Raw genomic sequence first — 25,604 nt, 5'->3', positions numbered from 1 at the left:
CACCAGTCAGAATGGCCATCATCAAAAAATCTACAAACAATAAATGCTGGAGAGGGTGTGGAGAAAAGGGAACACTCTTGCACTGTTGGTGGAATGTAAATTGATACAGCCACTATGGAGAACAGTATGGAGGTTCCTTAAAAAACTAAAAATAGAACTACCATACGACCCAGCAATCCCACTACTGGGCATATACCCTGAGAAAACCATAATTCAAAAAGAGTCATGTACCAAAATGTTCATTGCAGCTCTATTTACAACAGCCAGGACATGGAAGCAACCTAAGTGTCCATCATCGGATGAATGGATAAAGAAGATGTGGCACATATATACAATGGAATATTACTCAGCCATAAAAAGAAATGAAATGGAGGTATTTGTAATGAGGTGGATGGAGTTAGAATCTGTCATACAGAGTGAAGTAAGTCAGAAAGAGAAAAACAAATACAGTATGCTAACATATATGGAATCTAAGGGGGAAAAAAATGTCATGAAGAACCTAGTGGCAAGATGGGAATAAAGACACAGACCTACTAAAGAATGGACTTGAGGATATGGGGAGGGGGAGGGGTGAGATGTGACAGGGTGAGAGAGTGTCATGGACATATATACACTACCAAATGTAAAATAGATAGCTAGTGGGAAGCAGCCGCATAGCACAGGGAGATCAGCTCAGTGCTTTGTGACCGCCTGGGGGGGTGGGATGGGGAGGGTGGGAGGGCGGGAGATGCAGGAGGGAGGAGATATGGGAACGTGTGTATATGTGTAGCTGATTCACTTTGTTATAAAGCAGAAACTAACACACCATTGTGAAGCAATTATACTTCAATAAAGATGTTTAAAAAAAAAAAAAAGAAATAAAAGGAATCCAAATCAGAAAAGAAGAAGTAAAACTGTCACTGTTTGCAGATGACATGATACTATACATAGACAATCCTAAAGATGCTACCAGAAAACTACAAGAGCTAATCAATGAATTTGGTAAAGGAGCAGGATACAAAATTAATGCACAGAAATCTCTTGCATTCCTATATACTAATGATGAAAAATCTGAAAGAGAAATTAAGAAAACACTCCCATTTACCATTGCAACAAAAAGAATAAAATACCTAGGAATAAACCTACCTAGGGAGACAAAAGACCTGTATGCAGAAAACTATGAGGTGCTGATGAAAGAAATTAAAGATGATACCAACAGATGGAGAGATATGCCATGTTCTTGGATTGGAAGAATCAACATTGTGAAAATGAGTATACTACCCAAAGCAATCTACAGATTCAATGCAATCCCTATCAAACTACCAATGGCATTTTTCACAGAACTAGAACAAAAAATTACACAATTTGTATGGAGACACAAAAGACCCCGAATAGCCAAAGCAATCTTGAGAAAGAAAAATGGAGCTGGAGGAATCAGGCTCCCAGACTTCAGACTATACTACAAAGCTACAGTAATCAAGACAGTATGGTACTGTCACAAAAACAGAAATATAGATCAATGGAACAGGATAGAAAGTCCAGAGATAAACCCACACACATATGGTCACCTTATCTTTGATAAAGGAGGCAAGAATATACAATGAAGGAAAGACAGCCTCTTCAATAAGTGGTGCTGGGAAAACTGGACAGCTACAAGTAAAAGAATGAAATTAGAACACTTCCTAACACCATACACAAAAATAAACTCAAAACGGATTCAAGACCTAAATGTAAGGCCAGACAATACAAAACTCTTTGAGGAAAACATAGGCAGGACATTCTGTGACATGAATCACAGCAAGATCCTTTTTGACCCACCTCCTAGAGAAATGGAAATAAAAACAAAAATAAACAAATGGGACCTAATGAAACTTCAAAGCTTTTGCACAGCAAAGGAAACCATAAACAAGACGAAAAGACAACCCTCAGAATGGGAGAAAATATTTGCAAATGAAGCAACTGACAGTGGATTAATCTCCAAAATTTACAAGCAGCTCATGCAGCTCAATATTAAAAAAACAAACAACCCAATCCAAAAAAGGGGAGAAGACCGAAATAGACATTTCTCCAAAGAAGATATACAGATTGCCAACCAACACATGAAAGGATGCTCAACATCGCTAATCATTAGAGAAATGCAAGTCAAAACTACAATGAGTTATTACCTCACACTGGTCAGAATAGCCATCATCAAAAAATCTACAAACAATAAATGCTGGAGAGGGTGTGGAGAAAAGGGAACCCTCTTGTACTGTTGGTGGGAATGTAAATTGATACAGCCACTATGGAGAACAGTATGGAGGTTCCTTAAAAAACTAAAAGTAGAACTACCATACGATCCAGCAATCCCACTACTGGGCATATACCCTGAGAAAACCATAATTCAAAAAGAGTCATGTACCACAATGTTCATTGCAGCTCTATTTACAATAGCCAGGACATGGTAGCAACCTAAGTGTCCATTGACAGATGAATGGATAAAGAAGATGTGGCACATATATACAATGGAATATTACTCAGCCATAAAAAGAAACAAAATTGAGTTATTTGTAGTGAGGTGCATGGACCTAGAGACTGTCATACAGAGTGAAATAACTAAGAAAGAGAAAAACAAATACCGTATGCTAACACATATATATGGAATCTAAAAAAAAAAAAAAAAAGTTCTGAAGAACCTAGGGGCAGGAGAGGAATAAATACACATACGTAGAGAATGGACTTGAGGACACGGGGAGGGGGAATGGTAAGCTGGGATGAAGTGAGAGAGTGGCATGGACATATATACATTACCAAATGTAAAATAGATAGCTAGTGGGAAGCAGCTGCATAGCACAGGGAGTTCAGCTTGGTGCTTTGTGTCCACTTAGAAGGGTGGGATAGGGAGGGTGGGAGGGAGATGCAAGAGGGAGGAGATATGGGGGTTATATGTATATGTACAGCTGATTCACTTTGTTATAAAGCAGAAACTAACACACCATTGTAGAGCAATTATACTCCAATAGAGATGTTAAAAAAAATAATAAGAGTTGATAAAATAAATATTAGAGTAACAGGAAAAGAGAGGTTTGGTCATAAAATGAGGTTAGCTAATATTTAATAAGCTCATGAGTCCCTAAGGTGTGCCAGGCTCTTTATGAAAGTTATTAGATTTAATAAAGGTGTTAAAACTATGGAAAAAAAAATAGCTGAAATTTAAGTTTTTTTTAGTCAATCCTTAGATGATGTGGTTTATTATTTACCATTACATAATAAACCAAGGGAATAATCTAAAAAACGTGAGTATTTTAGAGAAAGCTAGTTTGGTCTTTGATGAAAACATCCATTTACATATTAATTTTCAATAAAAAAATTTGCCCTAGAAATAATTATGCAGCCTAGAATTTTGGAAATCTAGTTCCTATTTGTAAAATTTGCCCCAAAATAGGTTCAACAGGGTGAGTGTTTTCTCTTTTTAATTGATTTTAGGCTTTTATCATAACAACTGTAGAAATTTATCGTCCCATCTTTTCCTGAAAAATGGTGGTAAAATTTCTGATCTGAACTGTTTCCAACCATAACTCATCACTTCACTACCTAGTTTAGTGATCTAAAGTAATTTAATATTTTACATGATATGAGGTATGATGGGGCAAAAACTAAGAGCTGTATTCTACTGCATAGCAAATGTAACATAATAGTTTTACATTATTTTTTGCTTTTAGAAGCTGACTGATCATTAATCGTTATTCCTAAAATGCCAAGCACAGTTTACCTTATTCTAAAAGTACTTAAATTTAAATACAAGTTAGGCATGAAATTACTCATTGAGAACAAAGAAAAAGAACAATTGACCATGCTGAAGATTAGTATAAAAGGGGTATATGTATATATATATTTTTTTAATTTCTTTTTTAAACTTTATTCTATAAATTTATTTATTTATTTATGGCTGTGTTGGGTCTTCGTTGCTGTGCACAGGCCTCCCCTAGTTGCGGCGAATGGGGGCTACTCTTCGCTACAGTGCATGGGCTTCTCATTGCGGTGGCCTCTCCTGCTGTGGAGCACAGGCTGTAGGCACACGGGCTACAGTAGTTGTGGCACACAGGCTCAGTAGTTGTGGCACACGGGCTTAGTTGCTCCGTGGCATGTGGGATCTTCCCGGACCACGGCTCGAACCCATGTCCCCTGCATTGGCAGGCGGACTCCCAACCACTGTGCCACCAGGGAAGTCCCCAAAAGGGGTATATTTTAATCAAAACAGTATTGGATAATTTTCTCAGCTGTGACCCTGCACATTAAAAATTATGAAATATGTGAGGACTCTAATGTCATATTGACTCATGAATAAAATGTGTTTACTGAGTGCATAATTGGGCAAGGCCTTGTGCACAGATCCCATAGGGTCATGAAGAATAGAGCAATCTCAGGAGACCCATTTAAGGAAACATTGAAAACCTATAGAAAAGATCTCTCTGATGGCTTCTGCATTATTCAGATTACTCAAAGAAAAGACGTTGGCAATGCAAGTTAAAATAGATATTTTATTGAGAAACTTGCTTTGTCAGTGAGTGAGTAAAAGTTACAAATATTTTTATTTAATAAAATTAGCATATCCTTAATTCTAAAAACATCTCTTAAAAGCTTTCCTTATCTGAAACTGCAGATCATCCTGAGTCAGGGTTTTCTTTTAGTGTCTTCCATGGAAAAAGATGCTGCCAATTCCTGTCATGCAAATAACAGAACATGTGTAGTATGACTTGTTCACAAGCAAAACAAATTCCCCACTTGAGTTTGAGTTTCTTGCATGCATATGAATTAATATCTTTATTGCTGTAACTATAAAATTCTCCTGGTACAGCAATGAGGCTTTATGCTTACTCCTGAGGATTCTAAGAGTTATAATAATGTGGTCATATTTTTTTTTTAAAGTTATGTAGCAAACAGTTCTGCTGAAAAACCCCATTCCCTAGTTATAACTTAAAGTTGGTATAGGTTAATACTACACACTAATGTGTAATTTACTTGTTAAGTACACTAGGCTTCCATGCAGGTTTTTTTTTTTAATTACATTTTTGTTACATTAAAAGGGCAATGATTTAACCCTATAAATTATTTTCTAAATGGCTTTTACATATAAGACACTAAAAGTATGAGACAAATAAATATTTGAAACAGTTTTAAATAAGTTAAACCAGTACTAACAGCTAATAATTAAGTAGAGGGCAACATTTAGTAATTTTCAAATTTATAAATTTTTATACATGGACACTTAAAAAAACTAAATTGTAAATGTAAAAATAGGATGTTAGGCGTCGAATTTTAAAATCTTGGCTTGAATTACATAGTTTTTTCTTCTTTTTAACTGCAGGGAATAAGGTAATAGGTAATAAGGTAATCTCTGTCCTTCTGCACAGAGATGCTTTGTGCAAACACCAGAAATGATATGTCACACAGCAATAATTTTGCTGATAAATTTAAATGGATCTGCTCAAATTATTACTTTTAGTACAAAAGCTAAAGGTTAGACTATACCTCTGTTGATGAATTTTAGAGATAATAATATTTATGGAGGTTCTTATTTCCCTCCTAATGGCACAGATTAGTACACTGGATAGAAAAGCAAGAGGAGATGAAGCACTTGTTTTTTAAAAAAGTGCTTCTAGTTTTTAATGAGTACTATTTTTCAAGGGAATGGAAAAATAGAATAAGAAGGCCTCTCATAAGAATCAATGAAATTTTTTTTAGGAAGTGCTATCAATAAGTGCAAACTGGTCATAATTTAAGGTCCATATCCTCCCAACAGCACACCTGCCAAATTCGGCAATTTGAAAGAATAGTAAATTGGATATTGATTTTGAAATTACAGCACGCAACTGCAGGAAGCAATGTTTTAAAATGTTGGCATAGTCTATAGTAATCATTATATTCATTATCAGAACTTTAAATCTTGATTTGTTTCTCTTTTTTCTAAGTCAATTTCCTGTGTGTTTTACATACACATGAAATCACAGAATATTAGCATGGGGTGGGAACATGTCTTGTCAAATTTTACAGAAGAGGCAACTGAGGCTCAGAGAGGTTGTGATTTGCCCAAGGTCCCCTAACTAATAAGTAACAGATCTGGGGCTAGAATATGACTCCATGTGGGCTTGTCTCCTTTATAACTGAGGTCTTAAGGGATGGGGATGAATGCTCAATTTCTTTGTATCGTTCCTGTTGGGGAATGTTTGCGTTAATAGCAGGAGGACTCTGTTCAGGACTCTTTTGAAGAAATCTGTAAAACAAGTACTCATCCCGAAATTCATAATTGTTGGTGATGTGTTGGATGACTCCCCCTTGCACCAGTTTATCTCCGTATATCACAGCTTCACCACGGTCGGAGGCAAGGCCAACTTCAATTAGCCAGTTCACCAGGTCACAGCCACAGAAGGTCCCGGCAGAAGTCTTGGCACCACACCTGTATGTCAAAGGAATGATTCACCCATATGTTCTGTAAATCTGGTATCAGCACTGCATGATGGAGGACAAGCAAGGAAAAATAGAAGGAGACAGGGAAAGACAGCATGACAGTTAAAAGGTGGCAGGGATGAAACTATTCTGAATATAAAGGGTTTGTTAAATTACCTGAACCTAGAAAGACCCACCAGAGAAAAACAAAATAGGCCAATAATGCTTGTGAAAACAGAAACAAACAAAAAAAAATGACTTAGATAATGTAAGTGCATCAACAAAGAAATATTCTTTTTATAGTAGATGGTATTTTATGATCAGATGCATTCTGTAGATAGCAGTTATATATTTTATGTTATACTCAGTTAAAATAAATAATTTAATTGTCTCAGGAGCATTAAGTAATATTTTTGCAAGCTCTTAAGAAGTGACAATTTTTACTAAATTACTGAAATCAAACTTTTTATTTTCTGCTTATCACAATACCTTTCTTCATGCCCTGAGCAAGATAATCTTACTGATATGTTAGGAATTTGCTCCATTAAGAAGCAGGCAGGGCTTCCCTGGTGGCACAGTGGTTAAGAATCTGCCTGCCAATGCAGGGGACACGGGTTTGAGCCCTGGTCCAGGAAGATCCCACATGCCGTGGAGCAACTAAGCCCATGAGCCACAACTACTGAGCCTGTGCTCTAGAGCCCACGAGCCACAACTACTGAAGCTGCGTGCCACAGCTACTGAAGCCCGTGCGCCTAGAGCCCGTGCTCTGCAACAAGAGAAGCCACCGCAGTGAGAAGCCTGCACACTGCAATGAAGAGTAGCCCCTGCTCGCCGCAACTAGAGAAAACCCACGCTCAACAACGAAGACCCAACGCAGCCAAAAATAAAAAAAATAAAAAAAGAATGACTATTAAAAAAAAAGAAGCAGGCAAAGGGTAAGTGAGATCTGTCTTGCTATAAATCTAAGATTTTTTTTTTCATAGTTGTTGACTATATTCCCCACACTGTACATTTCACCCCTGTGATTCATCTATTTTACAACTGAAAGTCTGTACCTCTTAATCTCCATCACCTATTTCTTTCTTCCCCCCAACCTCCTCCCCTCTGGCAACCACTTGTCTGTTCTCTGTATCTATGACTCTGTTTCTGTTTTGTTATGCCTGTTCATTTGTTTTGTTTTTTTAGATTCCACATATAAGCGAAATCATACAGTGTTTGTCTTTCTCTGTCTGACTTATTTCACTTAGTATATTGCCCTCTAGGTCCATCCATCTTGTCGCAGATGGCAGGATTTCATTCTTTTTTATGGCTGGGTGATATTCCATTGTATATATATACCCCATCTTCTTTATCCATCCATCTACTGAGGGACACTTAGGTTTCTTCTATATGTTGCCTATTGTAAATAATACTGCAATGAACAAAGGGGAGCACATATGTTTTCTAATTAGTGTTTTTATTTTCTTTGGGTCAATACTCAGGAGTGGAATTGCTGGATCATATGGTACTATTTTTAATTTTTTGAGGAATTTCCATAAGATTCCTCAGATTTTTTTTTTTTTTTTTTTGGCCATGCTGCATGGCTTGTGGGATCTTAGTTCCCAGACCAGGGATTAAACCCACGCCCCCTGCACTGGAAGTGTGGAGTCTTTTTTTTTTTTTTTTCTAAATTTATTTATTTTACTTATTTATTTTTGACTGTGTTGGGTCTTTGTTGCTGCAGGCGGGCTTTCTAGTTGCGGCGAGCGGGGGCTACTCTTCATTGCGGTGCGCGGGCCTCTCATTGCAGGGGCTTCTCTTGTTGCGGAGCATGGGCTCCAGGCACGTGGGCTTCAGTAGTTGTGGCACGTGGGCTCAGTAGTTGTGGCTCACGGGCTCTAGGGCGCAGGCTCAGTAGTTGTGGCGCACGGGCTTAGTTGCTCCATGGCATGTGGGATCTTCCCGGACCAGGGCTCAAACCCGTGTCCCCTGCATTGGCAGGCGGATTCTTAACCATTGCGCCACCAGGGAAGCCCCAGTGCAGAGTCTTAATCACTGGACTGCCAGGGAAATCCCAGATTCCTCAGATTTAAAAAATTTTTGATAATAAATCTGCTTCTTAATTATTTAAAATTTGTCTTCCTAATGCAAATGTGAGGCTGCCTCAGGTATGAACAAAAAAACAAGGGAAAAAGAAATGTAAAAAAACAAATTAAGTAGATTCTGTTCATTTTTATACAAGTATGCAATAGACAACATGAATCTGTCCACAAGCATTAGTTAAGCTGCAAAACCTAAAGTGCTTGACAGTAGGAAACAGTGGATGAATATCAAGATGAAATGAGAAATAGGTGACAAAAATTTTAAAGCATTTAACCACAAATGAATGTACATTAGCGTTTCATATAAAAATTAGAAAAGAGGTTAATATATATGAAAAACTTTCTCAAGTACACAAAATCACAATATTGTAACATCAATATTTTACTTAGTAATAAGATATCTTAATTTATGCTTTGCAACTACAAACATCACTTTAAACAAAAGCCTGAATGTTACACCCGGAGTCTGAGCCTTTTTCCTCCTTGTTGATTTTAAATTTATAGCCCTACACCTTCTAATCCAGACACCAACTGATTAATATTTGCTTCCTGAGGACTGATCAGGCAGCTACAACCACAGCTCACGGAGTTGTACAGAGTGGCAGAGGATTAGCCACTATGCAGGGTGCAGAGCAGTACCATCACCAGCCTGTGCCCATTTGCCATCTGGGACGGAGGCAGCCTGACAGCCCTGCAAATGGCAAAGAGCTATGCCAGTCAGCAATCACAGTGGGCCTGGTGGAGGTAACACAGAGTTCCTTTTTTTAAATTTTAAAAAGCAATTTTAAATTGTTGAAACTATCCATAGATGGTTCTTTGAAATAATTGTGTTTGGGCCTTTAAGGGTGGGAAACTAATTTTTTTTCATAGCTTACCATTTCCAGAAACTGGGCTAGGCGCAGCATATAGATTTTGTTATCTAATGCAAACAACCCCAAGAGCCAGGTATTTTAAAGAAGAGGAAAACTAAGGTTTGGAGACTTAAACTTGCCCAATGTCACAGAGCTAATAAGTGGCAGATCCAGTAATTGAGTTCTAGTATTAGTCCCCACCCAGTGAGTCCCCTTTCCACGAGCTATACCAGGATACCTCCAGTTATAATGAAATATAGTGGCATAATATTTGTAAATATCCTGAATGGTAATTTTCATACATTTTCAATTTTTCAGTTATAAACATAAAAGTATTCTTAATATCATGTTTTGTTTTTTTCTCTTTTTTTGACAACCAAAAATATTGGCACTAAAACATTTGTTTATTCTTTTCCTGCTGTATACTCCATACAGGATTAGAAGAATAAATATGCTGTCATAGACTGAAGATTAGGACTTGAGGTGAAAAATAAGCAGCAGAATTAATTAAGAGATAGAAATTTCATTTCATTTTCTTAACAATATCATTAGTAATATGAAATAGCATATTACTAGCATACCCCTAGGAGATGGGGAATATAAAATCACTTCTAAATACAATGTATCTCAAAGGTTTTTGAGAGGTACTAATGGCCAACATGAAGTGAATGTTCATATTCTGCTACATTTTGGTTCATTCTAAAGTTTTCATGTTTTACATGGAAATCAGAAGTTATATGGCATTTAAAAATGTAAAGATCAAAGTGTTATGGCTCTTATATATACTGTTTCTTAAACTATAAACTGACCCATAGCTATTTTAACTTTTATGTGTATATGTGTTATTGAAAATAACAATAATAAAGTTAGTCACAAGCACATTACTTAGCTTATTACAAACCATAATTAAGCATCTAAAATATAATTATCTAGAACCTGTACTTACCTTCTTTCCTTCACAATGTTTTGGATACAGAGGTCACGGTGATAATGGATAAACTGTTGACAGGTCATTTTTATTTCCTCAGGAACAGAAGAATCCCTATTTTCTGCTGTTTCTTTGTTGTTCCATAGGAATTCAAGTCTAAAAACCAAAATTTAAGGATGCAATTTTTAAGGAATGAAAAGCCCTGAAAGAGAGCCCCTTCTTGCTTATCACCCCGTCGACATGGCTGTTCCCAAACTGTCACTCACCACAGCTGTCATCTACAGCACCTAGACATCCTTAGTCTCTGAAGCAGAAACATATTTAACCTGCATTTGGTGGCTGGGGTGGGGGACTTGAACATTTTATAAACCCTCCAGACATGTTGGACCCATTTCAGTAACTACCAAAAATTGAAGTTTCTTATTCTACATTCTACTGTTTTAAAACGCAAAAATAACGTACAGAGATCAAGTATATTATTTAATCATTTTCCAATTTCGGTACCAGAGAGACAAATATGGGACCTGGAGTACAAAACAATTCTGTTTTGCCAGCCCAGACAATAGATCTGTTGACTCTTTTAACCGATCAACATTATGAAGCTAATAACTAAGTGCAGTGACTTGCCTATTATGCTTTTCTTCTTTCATGAAAGGACTGTGACCCTAGAAGCTATATTTTAATGATGATGGAAAAAAGAGGAGAAGAAGGAACAGGGACCATTTACTGGGCACTTTTTAAATATTTATTTATTTATTTATTTATGGCTGTGTTGGGTCTTCGTTTCTGTGCGAGGGCCTTCCCCAGCCGCGGCAAGCAGGGGCCACTCTTCATCGTGGTGCGCGGGCCCCCCACTATCGCGGCCCCCCCTGTTGCGGAGCACAGGCTCCAGAATGCGCAGGCTCAGTAATTGTGGCTCACGGGCGCAGCCGCTCCGTGGCATGTGGGATCCTCCCAGACCAGGGCCCGAACCCATGTCCCCTGCATTGGCAGGCGGACTCCCAACCACTGCGCCACCAGGGAAGCCCTGGGCACTTTTTATATAGGCAATAGGATAAATTCCACTAGCACTTCTAGTTTCTACTAATTTTGACTTTGAAAACAAATGAGGAAGTACGGATTCACCCCTCTACCTCCACCACTTCCTCCCACCCCCAAGGTGAAGTGTTCTCATTTCATTATTTTTCATAAAGAAATCCCTGATCTGAATTAAAAGAAACTCTTCACCAAGTTAATTAAAAAAAATTGAAATTTAGAAAGAAGAAAACTTGAGTTTTCTATAAATTGTCGGTTTGACAGAAAGAGAAATCCTGTTGTCAAACGAGAAAGACAATCAAATATAGACCTTTGGGGGCACATCACCTACTATTTCCATTTCTAAATACATTTTCAAGTTTCATTTTACTTTATGTAGTTAATGGCATAGATAGAAGTCAGTGTCCATCAATTCTTGTTAAAATACAAATTAAAATGTTGGATTAATGACAGCTCTTCTGTCATTTTCTCTGCAATTATTTACAACAAATGTGTGAATCAACAGATAACCTTTCTGTGGTTTCCTAGGAGTTTCTAAAGGTTTAAAAATATAAGTATCTTAATAGAATGGCTTTGTCATCACCTTTACAGTTATAGCTTTATTTCAAAACTAAAAGTACCTTCTTTTGAAAGGTAGGATGATTAAATGTTTGTCCAATCCAAAGATGCCAAAGGAAATAAATCCCTATGGAAGAAAAAAAAGTTATATTTTATGAGTTCTACAATAAATTTTAAGACAGAGAAATGATGGAAGCCAAAATATTTAGTGCTTGGGGAAGTAAACCTCTAGTGATTAGAGCAACATTTTAAATAGAACACACGGGCAGGACCTCTAAAGTTCAGTGCCTGATGGCAGGTACAGTCAATGCTCTGTATCCACAGATTCCACATCCATGGATTTAACCTACTGTGGATTGAAAATATTTGGGAAAAAAATTCCAGAAAGTTCCAAAAAGCAAGACTTGAACTTGCCGCATACTGGCAACTATTTACATAGCAATTAAGGTGATGTAACTAACCTAGAGATGATTTAAAATATACAGGAGGACATGCATAGGTCATATGCAAATACTGTGCCATTTTATATGAAGGACTTGAGCATCCATGGATTTTAGTACCTGAGGGGTGTCCTGGAACCAGTCCCCCTCGGATACTGAGGGATGATTGTATGCCTCCCTTGGATGCCTCTTCCCAATCATCTTTCCTACTAATTATGATGGGTGATATAAGTGAGTGCTGAACAACCACATTGGCAAGCTAGCTTACTGGAGAAAAATGAAAACATTTAAGGGCTATATGACTTTTTTCCCCTTTCTAAAAAGAAAATAAAATATCTCCCATTATGCTTAAGTACTTCTTTATTATTTTTCTGTTAAAACTTCAGAAATTATAGAATTAACAAGTGCTATAGGTTCTGATTATAAGGAAGTAACTGAAAAAATTTTATGTGAAATGAAATTGGCTAGTGTTTAGGGAAAGGGTTTGATGAATTTGGGAGTGATGAGGCAAACTAGCACCAGATATTAGCCACGTATCAGGACAATCAGGACTGCCTTGGGGAGATGGGAAGCTGGGAACTGCCATCTGTCAGGCACAGTGGGGTAAGGATTTTAGAGCAGGTTGGTGTGCGTGGGATGGAAAATGTAATGACATGAAGGACCTACCTGTCTTCACCTCAAATTATAAACCACCTAAAGGGAATGATCTTACCACCACAACTCCCCAAGAGAAAAATGGAATGGGAGCAGGTTTTGTATCTGTCTCCTTCCTTTGAAGCACTTCAGCCATAAGCTGTGGGGACAATATTTCAAATGCAACATTCCTGGCATTAGCTTCTGTTTGCGAAGCTTTGTCAGTCCCAGTCCTGGGATGGCTCAGCTTGGAGTGGGCTTTCTGAATGCAAAATGCTAAGTAAGACTAAGATTTTCAACTAGTATTTTATAGTTCTTGGGTACAAAATCAAATCTTGAACAGTATCACAGAGTGAGGTGGGCATCAAGTAGCCCTGGGATGCTCATGTCTGTCTATAATAAACTGATAGGTCACTTGTCTGTCTAAATATAGCCATTTTTGCTCCCATAATAAAGGCAAAGAAAACTGGAAATATTTCAAGAAATTAAAGTTAGGGAAAAACTTGCAAGAGCGTCTACTGATAAATGTTAACTAACTCATATGGCCAATTATTTCAGGTTTAATAGGCAAGTGCAATGATTTCAAGTACTGTATTTTTTTCAACCTGATACTTAATCTTGGGACTAATATTCTCTAATTAAAAAGTAAGGGATGTGGTTAAGACTTCGCCTTCCAATGTAGGGAGTGCAGGCCTGATCCCTGGTCGGGGAGCTAGGATCCCACATGCCTTGTGGCCAAGGGACCAAGACATGGAACAGAAGCAATATTGTAACAAATTCAATAAAGACTTTAAAAAAAATGGTGCTCATCAAAAAAAAAAATCTTTAAAAAAAAAGTAAGGGATTGAAGACAATAAAAATTTAAAATTTTCACATCAAAATATTTTCCCAATATCTAAAATATCATTTACCCTTAAATATCCATTTTAATAGTGATATAAACAAAGACAACAGCACCTATCATATTAGTTCTTCATGGAATTTTAATGTCTAATTTTTAAACTGGGGGTGATAAGTCTACTTTGTAGATATTCTTGTGATGTTTAAATGAAATAATTAATGTAAAATGCTTAAAAATGTTTGGCATATAGTAGACTCTCAAGGAATGGTATCTACTAGCCCTGGTCAAATTTTATTTATATACCACATGATTTTTTTTAAAGGATTTAAGTACCTGTAGTTCAAGAAACATCAAAATGTAAATGAAATGATGCGCATTAAAATAAGTTGCTAAACTAAAGGCTCAGAGATGTTAAGTCATTTTCCCAAAGTAACTTATTAAGGCCACAACAAAGTTTATAAAGAACTTGGAACATCTTGTCCCTGCTAAATTATCATTCTTTATCTCAAAACCAAAGCAAAAAACTATTTGGTATTTCTGATTGAAACACTCAGTGTGCATTCTGATGACTTTAACCAATATAATAATTCATCTCTACTAGGAGATAGGCAGCAGCTGTCAGCTGTCACGCATACCAGCAGCTGGCAAACAAACTAAACCCTTTTGATTTAAAAGAAAACAACAACATCCGTACCATCACCCCCCCACCATCAAACCATCCAGGAAAACAAAAACCCCTCAAAGTTCTCAGTAAATAAATACCTGGCCAAAGTTAAACACAGCACAGAAAAACTGTAACTCAACATACAGTCTCCCAGGCTCTTGGTTGAATAGCCACCATAAACAACTGGAAAGATTCTGTAAAGGAAGGAGAAAATAGTACTTTAAAATGAAGCAAGCTAATCATTTCTCTCTATCCAGAACATAGTACAATAACTTATCTACTTAATAATTAGGAAGAAAAGGACTAAAGGGAAAAACACCAAGAGAATATAGAGGCTTTGTCTTTCAAACAAGAGGTTTCAACCTCTCTTCTTGACAGATGTCATTCAAGCAGCATCTATTCTGATCAGATTTGAAGCAAGAAGACATGAGCCATAATACAGAAACTTACATAATACATCAGGACTTCAACTAGCCGAAGACAGGTCTGATTTTAAAATTAGTTTTACACAGTGAAAACAATCACATCACCGAGCAGCAATTCTTGGCTGCATTTCTTACTTTTTGATTTTTGTTCTTAAACAGCAGTTAAAATGGTGCTGGCTGATATGATTCTATGTAGTGAGCATCCCAGTTTGGAAAGGGTAAGGGGGTTTCTTCATGGGTTATATGGTCCATCTCCCATCGCTAGGCAAGTTACACTTGAACTATCACAAAGAAGTATATAATAACTGGTAATTCACTAAAGAGGACATAGAACTAATTAAAAAAAAAAACCTTCAGTAATCAAAGAAGTGCATTTAAAAAATGAAGTGCTATATTTCACTTAAAAAATTATCAAATAGGGCTTCCCTGGTGGCGCAGTGGTTGAGAATCTGCCTGCCAATGCAGGGGACACGGGTTCGAGCCCTGGTCTGGGAAGATCCCACATGCCACGGAGCAACTGGGCCCGTGAGCCACAATTACTGGGCCTGAGCGTCTGGAGCCTGTGCTCCGCAACAAGAGAGGCCGCGATAGTGAGAGGCCTGCGCACCGCGATGAAGAGTGGCCTCCGCTTGCCACAACTAGAGAAAGCCCTCACACAGAAACGAAGACCCAACACAGCCATAAATTAAAAAAAAAAAAAAAAATTATCAAATAAAAAATTTATAATATTCAATGTTGGTGAGAGTACTTTACAAACCTATACTACTCCTTTGGAAAACAACTTAGTAGAATGCATCCCAAGGCACAAAAATATTTATACTCTTTGATCCAGGTTTCCCAACTTTGAGAATCTATCATAAGGAAATATATTTCATGGAGATGTTTATTAGAGCATTCTGAAAAACTAGGAACGATCCATAGTTCCATAAGGAAGTGGTTGAGTGAATGCTAATGCATCTCCTCTATGGTTTATTGAGGAGCCATTTAAAGGAACGGTTATGAACACTTTGCAGCAACATGAAAATGCTTGACATAAGTCACAAAGCAGGACATAAATCTGAATGTATTATTAGAACCATGAAAAATATATTAAAAAAGAGAAGGCAGTAGTATGATGGATATTTTTCCTCTTTTCTCTATTTTGTAAGTATCCATTGAATGAAGTGGTTATGTTATTATTTTCATAATGTAAAATTATTTTTAAAAGTTTATTTATCTGAGGACTATCTTCTGAGAGACCATGTAGTCATTTATCCACAGAAGTCAGTCAAGGAATATGTTAGGAGTAAGTGGTCCTGTACGCATCATGGAGATGCCCGGTTTTACCCCAAATTCTAGGTTCAAGGCATAGGATGAGTAAGTATTCTAAGCAAAATAAGCTATTGAAGCACTTAGGCAACAGAGTAATGTGAATTATTCATTCTTTTTTCCCCCCCAAAACATTTAGCTCAAGATTAGGATTCAGATGGTCGAATTGCCACCCCCCTGTGAAGAAGCAACTAAGTTTCTCCAGATGCCTGAAAAAAAACCTTTGCCAAACATTTAAAGAAATGGCCCCAAAACAAAATCAGAAGAAACATTTACAGCAAACAGGCCAATAATGAGAAGTAAACACAAAAACACATGTCGAGTCAGTTGCTGGTCTCCACTCTGTAGATACTGCTCCTCTTCCTGGGCTAATATGCAGCTCTGGGAGTTACAGCGACTCACACAATGTTCATCTATAAAACAGTAAGTACAACAATTTGTAATCAGAGCTTTTTATCTGAATGCATTTTAAATTCATAATGACTTCCTAAACAAACCACCACATATGCACATTCAGCTCAGAATCAGTATTTTATTTTAGTTGAAATCCAAGGAAGTCTCCTGCATGTTGTTTTAGGAGAGTTCTACTTGTAGAATATTTTTATCCAAAAAAAATACAAGTAGTACGCAATAGTTCCCTTCTACATTATTTAACAATGTAACACACACACACACACACACTTTTTTAAGGCTAAATTAATAACTCAAGTTTCACCTGTGATAAATCTACACCTTGGTGTAATTTTGTAAAAATGTAAAAATCTACACCTTAGTGTAAATAGGTCACGAATACCCTATTTTGGCTAAGAGCAAAACAAATTTACTACTACCACTTGCCTTTCATTAAAGAGTTTAAAATTTGCCTTAGAAAAGACCTTTAAGGAACCAAATAAAAAATATTATACACTTTGTTCTGTTCGCATATGGAACCAAGTCCAAATCACATGACTCTTCTCTGGCCTAAAAGAGAAGTGAGGGGCCTTTCACAAGAAACCTTTATTCTCCCACCTCAGCTCCACTATATCTAAGGCATCAAATGCAGGGGAAAACATTTTTACAAAATAGATGCTAGTCTAACATACAGTCTTATTACAAAAAGTCAGAGATTAAAAAACACAACTCTACAGCTCTTACCTTTAAGCGAACAAAAATTTATACTTCCTAAAGCCTCTTCTTAGAAAAGAACATATACAACCATTAAATATGGTCTGGCCTGATAGCTAATGGCATAGGTGAATGTTCACAATAAAAGTAGGTTAAAAGTAAAAAGTAAAAAGAAAGTAGGCTGCCAAACAGTTTCTGTAGTATGATCCTATTTTATAACAATTATTTGGGTATATCTTGGTATAGAAAAATTCTAGCAGTATATATAATAAACCTGGTCTTAAAACATTATGTAGAAGTATTATAAAAATGGATATAAATAAATTTTACTATCTTTTATTTGCCTTTTTTACACATTGCGATATTTATTTTGCCTTTGTGGTGTGCCAGTGTTTTGGCGACAAGGAATTAATCACATTGTTAAACTCTAAAAATTCTCATTTGTCCATGGTTTGATTTCCTTTAGACTTTCTTTATTTCAGGCTTAGGAATGGTACTAAATTATGATGAAGTCCTTATATGATGGCTCTCATTCTATATAATTTTTGTAAAATATGATCAGAAAATCTAAGAAGCCCCTATAATTAAAAAAATTTTTCAGGAATCAGCATTATTAATGGAGAAATGATAGATAAGCAAATTGTAAGGGGATTTTGGGGGGGCAAAAAAAGTTGTTGAATCAAATCACATGCTGAGTTTGCTAATGGACTTTACTATTAGGTATATTGTATAGGGAAGAAAAAGCAAGGAGCAAACACTTGGGAATTCTGATGTAAAGAAATATCAGCTTTAGAAAAGGGGCACACAAAACTTGAAACACATGTAACTGAATGCCAAGAGGGGTTTCCTATTGAAAGTCAGTGAAGGCTCAACATCTGATGTATTTTTACTTCTTTCTATGGAAATGTGAATTCTACTATTTAAGATTCATTCCTAGCCAGCAGAAAGCAGTCAAGTATAAATCCCGCCTGAATAATAACAACAACTACTGCTGCTGCTGCTATGTTTAATAAGCATTTAGTTTGTATACCACTCACTGTGCTAAGTGATTTGCACACATCATTTCTTATAATCCTCACAACATTTCTTATATAAAAACATAATGCCCTTGACAGCAAAACAGTTGACGTATGCTCCCTCATAAAGAGGACTTTTTAGGGTTTCCCTTTCTACTTTGATTAAAAATAAGCATGATCAACTGAAGGTACATTGCAATTTCACATAAATGTATTCAGTTGTCTTAAATAATTTGAAATTCAGACCATAAATGTGATTTAGTCTCTTAGTCTATATGCCAAAAGGTTATTACTTGTAAAGATTTTTCTTATTTTATAAGAAAGGGCATATTTTAAAGCACACGGATTCAAAATGTAATTAAGCACTAACTAATTAGTCCTGGCCCTGGGGGAATGGAGTGGGGGAAAAGTCTCAGCTTCTAAAACAAGAGCCCCAAAAAAATAATGGCCCTTAGGGCAAACTTCTTGGAATTATCACTTGGGTTAAATTTATTGGAAAATTTCCACGCAAATTAAAAATCAGTACCCTATCTATGCACAATTATTATACTATTTGTACTTTCTTTGAGAATATTCTCAAACAGTAGCTTCTATAGAAATTCTATATAGAGTTCTTTTAAGGCATAAGAATAAGGAATCTTTTGTTCCTTAGGCCCATCCTCATAGCCCAGATGCACTTACTTTTCTTTCTTTTTTTTTTTTTATATATATTTTTATTATTTTTTTATTGGAGTATAATTGCTTTACAATGATGTGTTAGTCTCTGCTGTACAATGAAGTGAATCAGCTATATGTATATATACATCCCCTCCCTCTTGGACCTCCCTCCCACCCACCCCATCCCACCCATCTAGGTGGTCACAGAGCACCGAGCTGAGCTCCCTGCCAGAGGCACTTACTTTCCTCAAACGAGGGAGTCACAGACCCACTGGTGCTTATGTTTGCTACTGGTTCTGTGGATGGGCAGCATAATTCACCGTTTCCCATGCAGCAGGAGCAGCAACCTATATAGACAAAATAACACGTGAGGGGAGAGTCCAACCACAACAGAAATGGACAACATGAAGAGATGCCAAGTAAAACAAACCAAACCCCCCAAAACAAAAAAAAACCCCAAACTCATTCACACACGCACACAAATTTTCCATACAGCCACATTGTATGGGTATCTATCAAAAAGTATTCAAATGTGCTTATACAGAAGCTAACATTTAAAGAGTGGCACACAAAGGATCAGCTCCTTTACATATTGTCTCTTCTTTGTATGAGACAAGGAAAATGTTTTTGTTTGTTTGTTCTCCGGCTGATATCTTTTTTGGACCATCAGGGAATTCCCATAATTAATTAATTTTTTTTTAAGGAAAATGTTTTTATCCATGCTATTTTATTAGTTTCCACTGTGCTTTGGGAAATAAGAATTTGACCACTTTCCTAAAATACAGCTTGGATTTCACCTCTCCTTGAAAACATGCACTAATGCTCTATTGCTAACTGCAGCTAATTCAAACTCCTTAGCCTGAATTTGAAAGCTCTCTAGGACTCGGCCCCTCTCCCCCTATCCAACCACTCCCACTATTCAACAAAGGCCCTTCCCTTCTTTCAGGACTGTTCTCTAGTTGTCCTCCACAAACTTCATGTTTATTTGAGTCTCCCGGCCTAGTTTGACACAGATTTCATCCAAACCCTCTCCTCCTCTAAGTTTAGCTCAAAACTCACTTCTTTCAAGAACATGTTTCCTACTAGTTTAGAAGATGCAGTAAAAGCAGTTGTATTCTTTTTTTATTTTTAGATATATACTGCTGAAAGTCTCTTGCTGGTTTATAGGTAAACTGGTTTACAGAAGTCATACTGAGACATCTGCTATAGAGCTGTAGTTTTACCTCTATATAGTCAGAGAACTGCATGCAGTGTCCTTTAAAACATTTCTCACATATATGGACACGGTGCTCCTTGACATGGATTATAATAGAATAACTTCAGTGATAAACTGTATTAAAACTTAATGTACTAAAAAGGAATAATTCATAGGCTGAACCTTTCATTGATAATGTGCTTTAATTTTTCAGTAGTGTTCCTAAAAACAAAACAAAAAAAGATTTCAAAGTATAAAAACTACAATCTATAATAAGATATTACAAATGTCTTTCTAAATTTAAGATAATGATGCCACAGAATAATCGAAAAGAAAATACAGAAATCATCTGGCCCTGCCCTATTACCTTCAGAAATTTGAAGGCTTAAGTTCACTAAGATAAAATTGTTAAGAAAACAGATATAAAGCCAGGCCATTCCAATGACATATGTATAGGGAACACACACATATGGCAGTTTTTCCCTTCAAATGTAAGAAGGACATGTAAGTGCCCCATTAGCCTTCTCATTTATGTATGTATGTTTGTATGTTGCTCAGTAATACACCATACTTATTTATTACTTTTTTATTTTACCCTTTGACCCCCTTCGCCCATTTCTCCTACCCTCTACTCCCTGCCTCTGGCAACCACGAATCTTGTTTTCAGAATCTATGAGCCTGTTTTTTTTTTTAAGATTCCATATATAGAGAGATGATATGGCCTTCTCTTTTTATTAACTGAACCTTTGCTCTCATATTAAAATAGGTTAATTTTCCTTTCAATTATAATTCCACACTTAGAGCGTAAGCAAATCATGTGTCTCTGACAAATGTGTAGCGAGGGGCAGAAGGGAGTGAACTATTTTGGATTACTGAGATTTGGGGAGGCCAGGCTGGACATCTAATGTGTTATGTGTTAATACTACTAGCAAAGCAGAAGAGAGCAGGCTTTAGGGAAGAAAAATAACCAGACAGGTTTAAAAACCTTTTTCCTAGGAACATGGGTGAATAGGCAAATAAACAAGTGCCTTGCCACAGGAGTTTTCAGGGTAGCTTCAGAAAATCATGGCACATCTTATCGACCCATGCATCTATCCATTCATTTAACAAATATTACTAAACATGTATAGGAAGCCTGATACCATGCTAGGTGCTGAGGCTATAATGATGGGCAAGTCAGTCACAGCACTTACACTCTAGTGGGTTATACTGAAAATTTAAAAAGCAATTATAAAGCAGTGAGATAAGAGGAGAGGGAAGTATAAACACTGCAGAAGGTTTTCTATTGAGATAAGCCATAGCTGTCTTCTGGCTCTCCATTTATTTATATAAAAGGTGCAAGCTAGTTTTCCTGCTAGAGATGACAATGACAGGATTTAAAGAACATCTATGGTACTGTTTATTTTTCATTTTTAAAGGACAGTAGAGACATAGCAGCAGAAGTCTCCGGGCTTAAGACACTTAGTTTAGGACTCCCCACACGTGTTCACAAGCCTTTGGTGGCCAGTTCTAAAACACTCGCAGGAGAAGAAGATGCAGAGAGTGGTGGTCTTTACGCCCTGTCTGAAAACATAAAGTAGATGGATTTATAGGATAAATGTGAGAGTACACAAAGAAAGCGAGGAAAGAAAGGATGCTGGGCATGATCAGAAAAGTACTCGAGACTTCAGAAAAGTGGCTTTTAAAATCTCAGTGAAAGCATACACATAATCCTTGAACTTCTGTTTTAAAAGGGAAAATAGTCAAGAGGACTCAAAAGAATGAAATTCTGATGATATAATCACAAAGGATCTGACAAAGAAATTAATGAGCACCACCAATAAAATGAACTAAAGGAGGCCTGATTGAAGCAGGGTTAATGTAAATCACTAGTTGGCAAACTACAGTCCTATGTAGTGGGACCCCGCAGTCCTATGTAGTAGGTATTAGCAGCATTAAATATGGAAACCAAGGCACAGAGAACTTGCCTAAGACCAAATAATAGTAAATTGTAGAGTCAGATTTGAACCCAGGCAGACTGGCTCCAGATCCGTGTTTCTAACCCCCGTGCTATCTACTTCCAGTTTGGGATGAAGGACAGGAAAGAGGAAGGAAGGCAATGTAAGACAGTAGGATTTGTGGGATCTTCTTCCTTTTAAGTTAGTTAAAATGCTTTTTAAAATCTCTTTTTAAAAAGAGATTTCTTTTTGCTCTTTCTTTACTTATTGCTATTTACAACTAATAGTTTTAAGATTAGTCATCTCTCTACTCCACACACTCTCTAAACAAAATAGGTACCATCATTTACACTTCCTAGCACAGTGGTCTGTGTCTATGAAATCTCCACACACACACCAATGAATCCAAAATGCATACTCTATTGCTGAGTTCCCTTCAAGAATTGAAGCAAACTCGATAACTGTTAACACATTAACAAAGGCACTGGTTAGGGTCATATTTTCACTTATACCAAGGATTGCCGAACATTTTCTATAAAGGGCCAGATAATAAATATTTTAGGCTTTGCAGTCCATTGAATCTCTGTTGAACGACTCAACTCTACCAACATAGCATGAAAGCATCCATAGGCAATATATAAATAAATGAGCATGGCTATGTTCCAATAACATGTGATGGACACTGAAATTTAAATTTCACATAACTTTCAAGTGTCATAAAATATTTGTCTTTTAAAATTTTTTCTTCAACTCCTTAAAAATGTACAAGCTATTCTTAGCTCTTGAAACATACAAAAACAGATGGCCCACTGTAGTTTGCCAACTCCCAACTTTCACCATTAACCCTGCTTCAATCAAGCCTCTTTAGTTCATTTTATTGATGGTGCTTACCTGATACAATGTTGTTAAATTAACAAACATAGGTGCTTAGTTTCCTAGAAAGAGCCCTCCTTCAGTTGTTACTCTTCTCTAAACTCTCAGGACCAAGGAAGTCTTAGGACTTAACAAAAGATTATCCTCACAAAAGATTTATAAACAAGAATCTAATAAATGAACTTGCAAGCTCTTTCTATTATTGACTATGCTTCAAATTCCTCATTTCATAAATACCTGTGATATTCAAGATAGTTCAAGGAAGTTTCCTTAAATAAAACATTTAGGATACAGGCTATACAGGCATGTAAGAGTTTCTTTATAATTAAGGATCATACTTGTTTCTGGGATAGAACTTGTAAAAGGTTCAGGTTCATTTATCGGCACTGCACTGTCCTCGAAAGCAGTGCTTCCAGGCTTTGCTGCTTTGTGGTCTTGAGACTGGTCGAAACCTTCATAGCGTCCTGCTTGGGAGGTGCGGTACATACACATGAGTGATACGCTGGCTATCACAATGCTGCAGAACAGGGTGACTGCCGTGATGATCATCTGTCAACATTGCAAAGAGACGTTAGGCCACTTTTCACAATCCCAGCTTGAAATCTTAGTAGACGAGGTTAAGGGCACTTTTTTGGTTGAAAATGCGTTATCTCCATAGCTATAAATGCTCTACAACAGTGGTTCTTAAAAAAGAGGAAGAGTATGGAAGGAATGTAAGTTACTTGAAGAGAAATTAGGGTTTGCTTGTAATCAAATGAGATTTCTAGATGCTTCTTTCACTATGCGTCATGTCCTTGGTTTCCTCTACAAGTAATCTAAATGATTACTTATAGACTTTTTCTTTACTTCAAAGATTTTGCTTGCTTTAGTACACAGTTCAAGTGTATTTCAACTAGAAACTTTGTTATGGTGATAATACTAAAAATAAGTAATTATAGCTAATACTTACTGAGTACTAACTATATGCCAGCACTAGTCTAAGTCATTTATATGTATAATCTTATTTATTCTAACAACAATCCAATAAAATTCAAAATTACAAAACAGAAAATAAGGGTAAGAAATCAAAATCATTTTAGGAAGTTCTTAAAAAACACATCTTTGGGCTTCCCTGGTGGTGCAGTGGTTGAGAATCTGCCTGCCAATGCAGGGGACACGGGTTCGAGCCCTGGTCTGGGAAGATCCCACAGGCCGCGGAGCAACTAGGCCCGTGAGCCACAATTGCTGAGCCTGCGCGTCTGGAGCCTGTGCTCCGCAACAAGAGAGGCCGCGATAGTGAGAGGCCTGCGCACCGCGATGAAGAGTGGCCTCCGCTTGCCACAACTAGAGAAAGCCCTCACATAGAAACGAAGACCCAACACAGCCATAAATAAATAAATAAATAAATAAATAAAATTTAAAAAAAAAGTCACAGACTTAAGTGGTATGTAGATTTAAAAAACAAACAAACAAACAAACAACACATCTTTGGGAGGGGCAAGGAAGGAATATGGAATTAAGAGATACAAACTACTGCGTATAAATAGATAAGCAACAAGGGTATATTGTACAGCACAGGGAAATAGAGCCATTATTTTGTAATAACTTTAAATGGAGTATAATCTATAAAAATATTGAATCACTATGTTATACACTTGAAACTAATGTAATATTGTAGATCAAACTATACTTCAATTAGAAAAAAACAAAAACCACACAAATCCTTGGGAAATTCTGATTCAGCAGGTCCCAGAAGCCTCCTACTCAATAGCTTTTCAAGCACACTTTTTCCCCAAATACTTTTTGTTCTGAAATTTATATGTATGATACAATTGAAAGTCAAGAACTTGGCTTTTATTATTACTGCTAACTTATTAAATGGCTTTAAATTAATCACCCTTTCCTCCAATAAAGGAAACATAATTCATAAGTATGCTTAAGAAGACCCAGTAAGTTTCAAATATTTGGAAATCCTCAGCGACAAACAGACTTAAACATGTGAAATCTTTTTTTTCAATTTCATTTTCCTTTTTATAGACATGTAAAATCTTTACTGCATTTTGAGGTGTGAGTTAACAAAGTGACATAGGATCATCAGTGTGATAGGCAATAAACTGGAATAGACTTTCAAAATTAATTTTAATTTAAGTATAGCAAAACACATTAAGAAGCTAAAAAGAGACGTTCTCAAGAACAGAACTGTCAATAAACTCTTCTCACCTGCTCTTTTCCATAAAAGAAGGCTGAGTCAATGCTTTCTCCATTATGTTTTCCAGTTATCAAAAGAACACCAACAAGGAGAGCAGGAATCCTGTAATAACAAGAGTTTAGACGGAGAGAAAAAAAGAGAGGATGAATAGTAACTGTGTATGTGGGAACATGTAAGCCAACAGAAAACTACCAACTTACCCCCAGCCAGATATTATGATGATTCCAACAGGAATTTGTACCCTTTCTCTCTTTTTCAAAAGAAGCAAAGAAATTGCTAGAAGGCCTAAGAATAAAAAATAGAGATTGAAAGATAGGTGATTACTCTTGATGTTGATCAGACTTCATGGAACTTTAACCAAGCTTATTTCAATAGTAGTCTGTAGTTCTTGCCCTAGAATTCACTCCTTCTAAATAAATGCTTTTCCCAATATTTTGAAGCAAGTTTTCTTAATTCAGAATCATT

At 36.6% G+C, this 25,604-nt stretch overlaps 1 protein-coding gene across 3 annotated transcripts in view; it reads right to left on the bottom strand.

Annotated features, from left to right (window-relative positions):
• Nucleotides 1–4,481: 4,481 nt before the first annotated feature.
• Nucleotides 4,482–25,604, bottom strand: part of GPR155 (G protein-coupled receptor 155) — a 49,003-nt gene continuing 27,880 nt past the window's right edge. The window contains exons 8-16 of one of the 3 annotated variants that reach the window (XM_082397695.1): nt 25,340–25,424; nt 25,151–25,241; nt 23,290–23,500; nt 19,189–19,293; nt 16,446–16,582; nt 14,535–14,630; nt 11,921–11,985; nt 10,284–10,421; nt 4,482–6,415 (exon numbers count right to left, since the gene is read on the bottom strand). In XM_082397695.1, coding sequence (XP_082253821.1) covers nt 6,085–6,415; nt 10,284–10,421; nt 11,921–11,985; nt 14,535–14,630; nt 16,446–16,582; nt 19,189–19,293; nt 23,290–23,500; nt 25,151–25,241; nt 25,340–25,424 — 1,259 coding nt within the window. In that variant the 3' untranslated portion in view covers nt 4,482–6,084. Of the gene's footprint in view, nt 6,469–10,283; nt 10,422–11,920; nt 11,986–14,534; nt 14,631–16,445; nt 16,583–19,188; nt 19,294–23,289; nt 23,501–25,150; nt 25,242–25,339; nt 25,425–25,604 lie in introns of all 3 variants that reach the window. The other 2 variants (XM_082397696.1, XM_082397697.1) reach the window with 2 other exon arrangements.

Source organism: Balaenoptera borealis (genome assembly GCF_965194805.1).
Source record: "Balaenoptera borealis genome assembly, chromosome: 6".
NCBI classification, from domain to species: Eukaryota; Metazoa; Chordata; class Mammalia; order Artiodactyla; family Balaenopteridae; genus Balaenoptera; species Balaenoptera borealis.
Note: the sequence above shows the minus strand (reverse complement) of the source record. Positions and strands in the feature narration are given on the sequence as shown.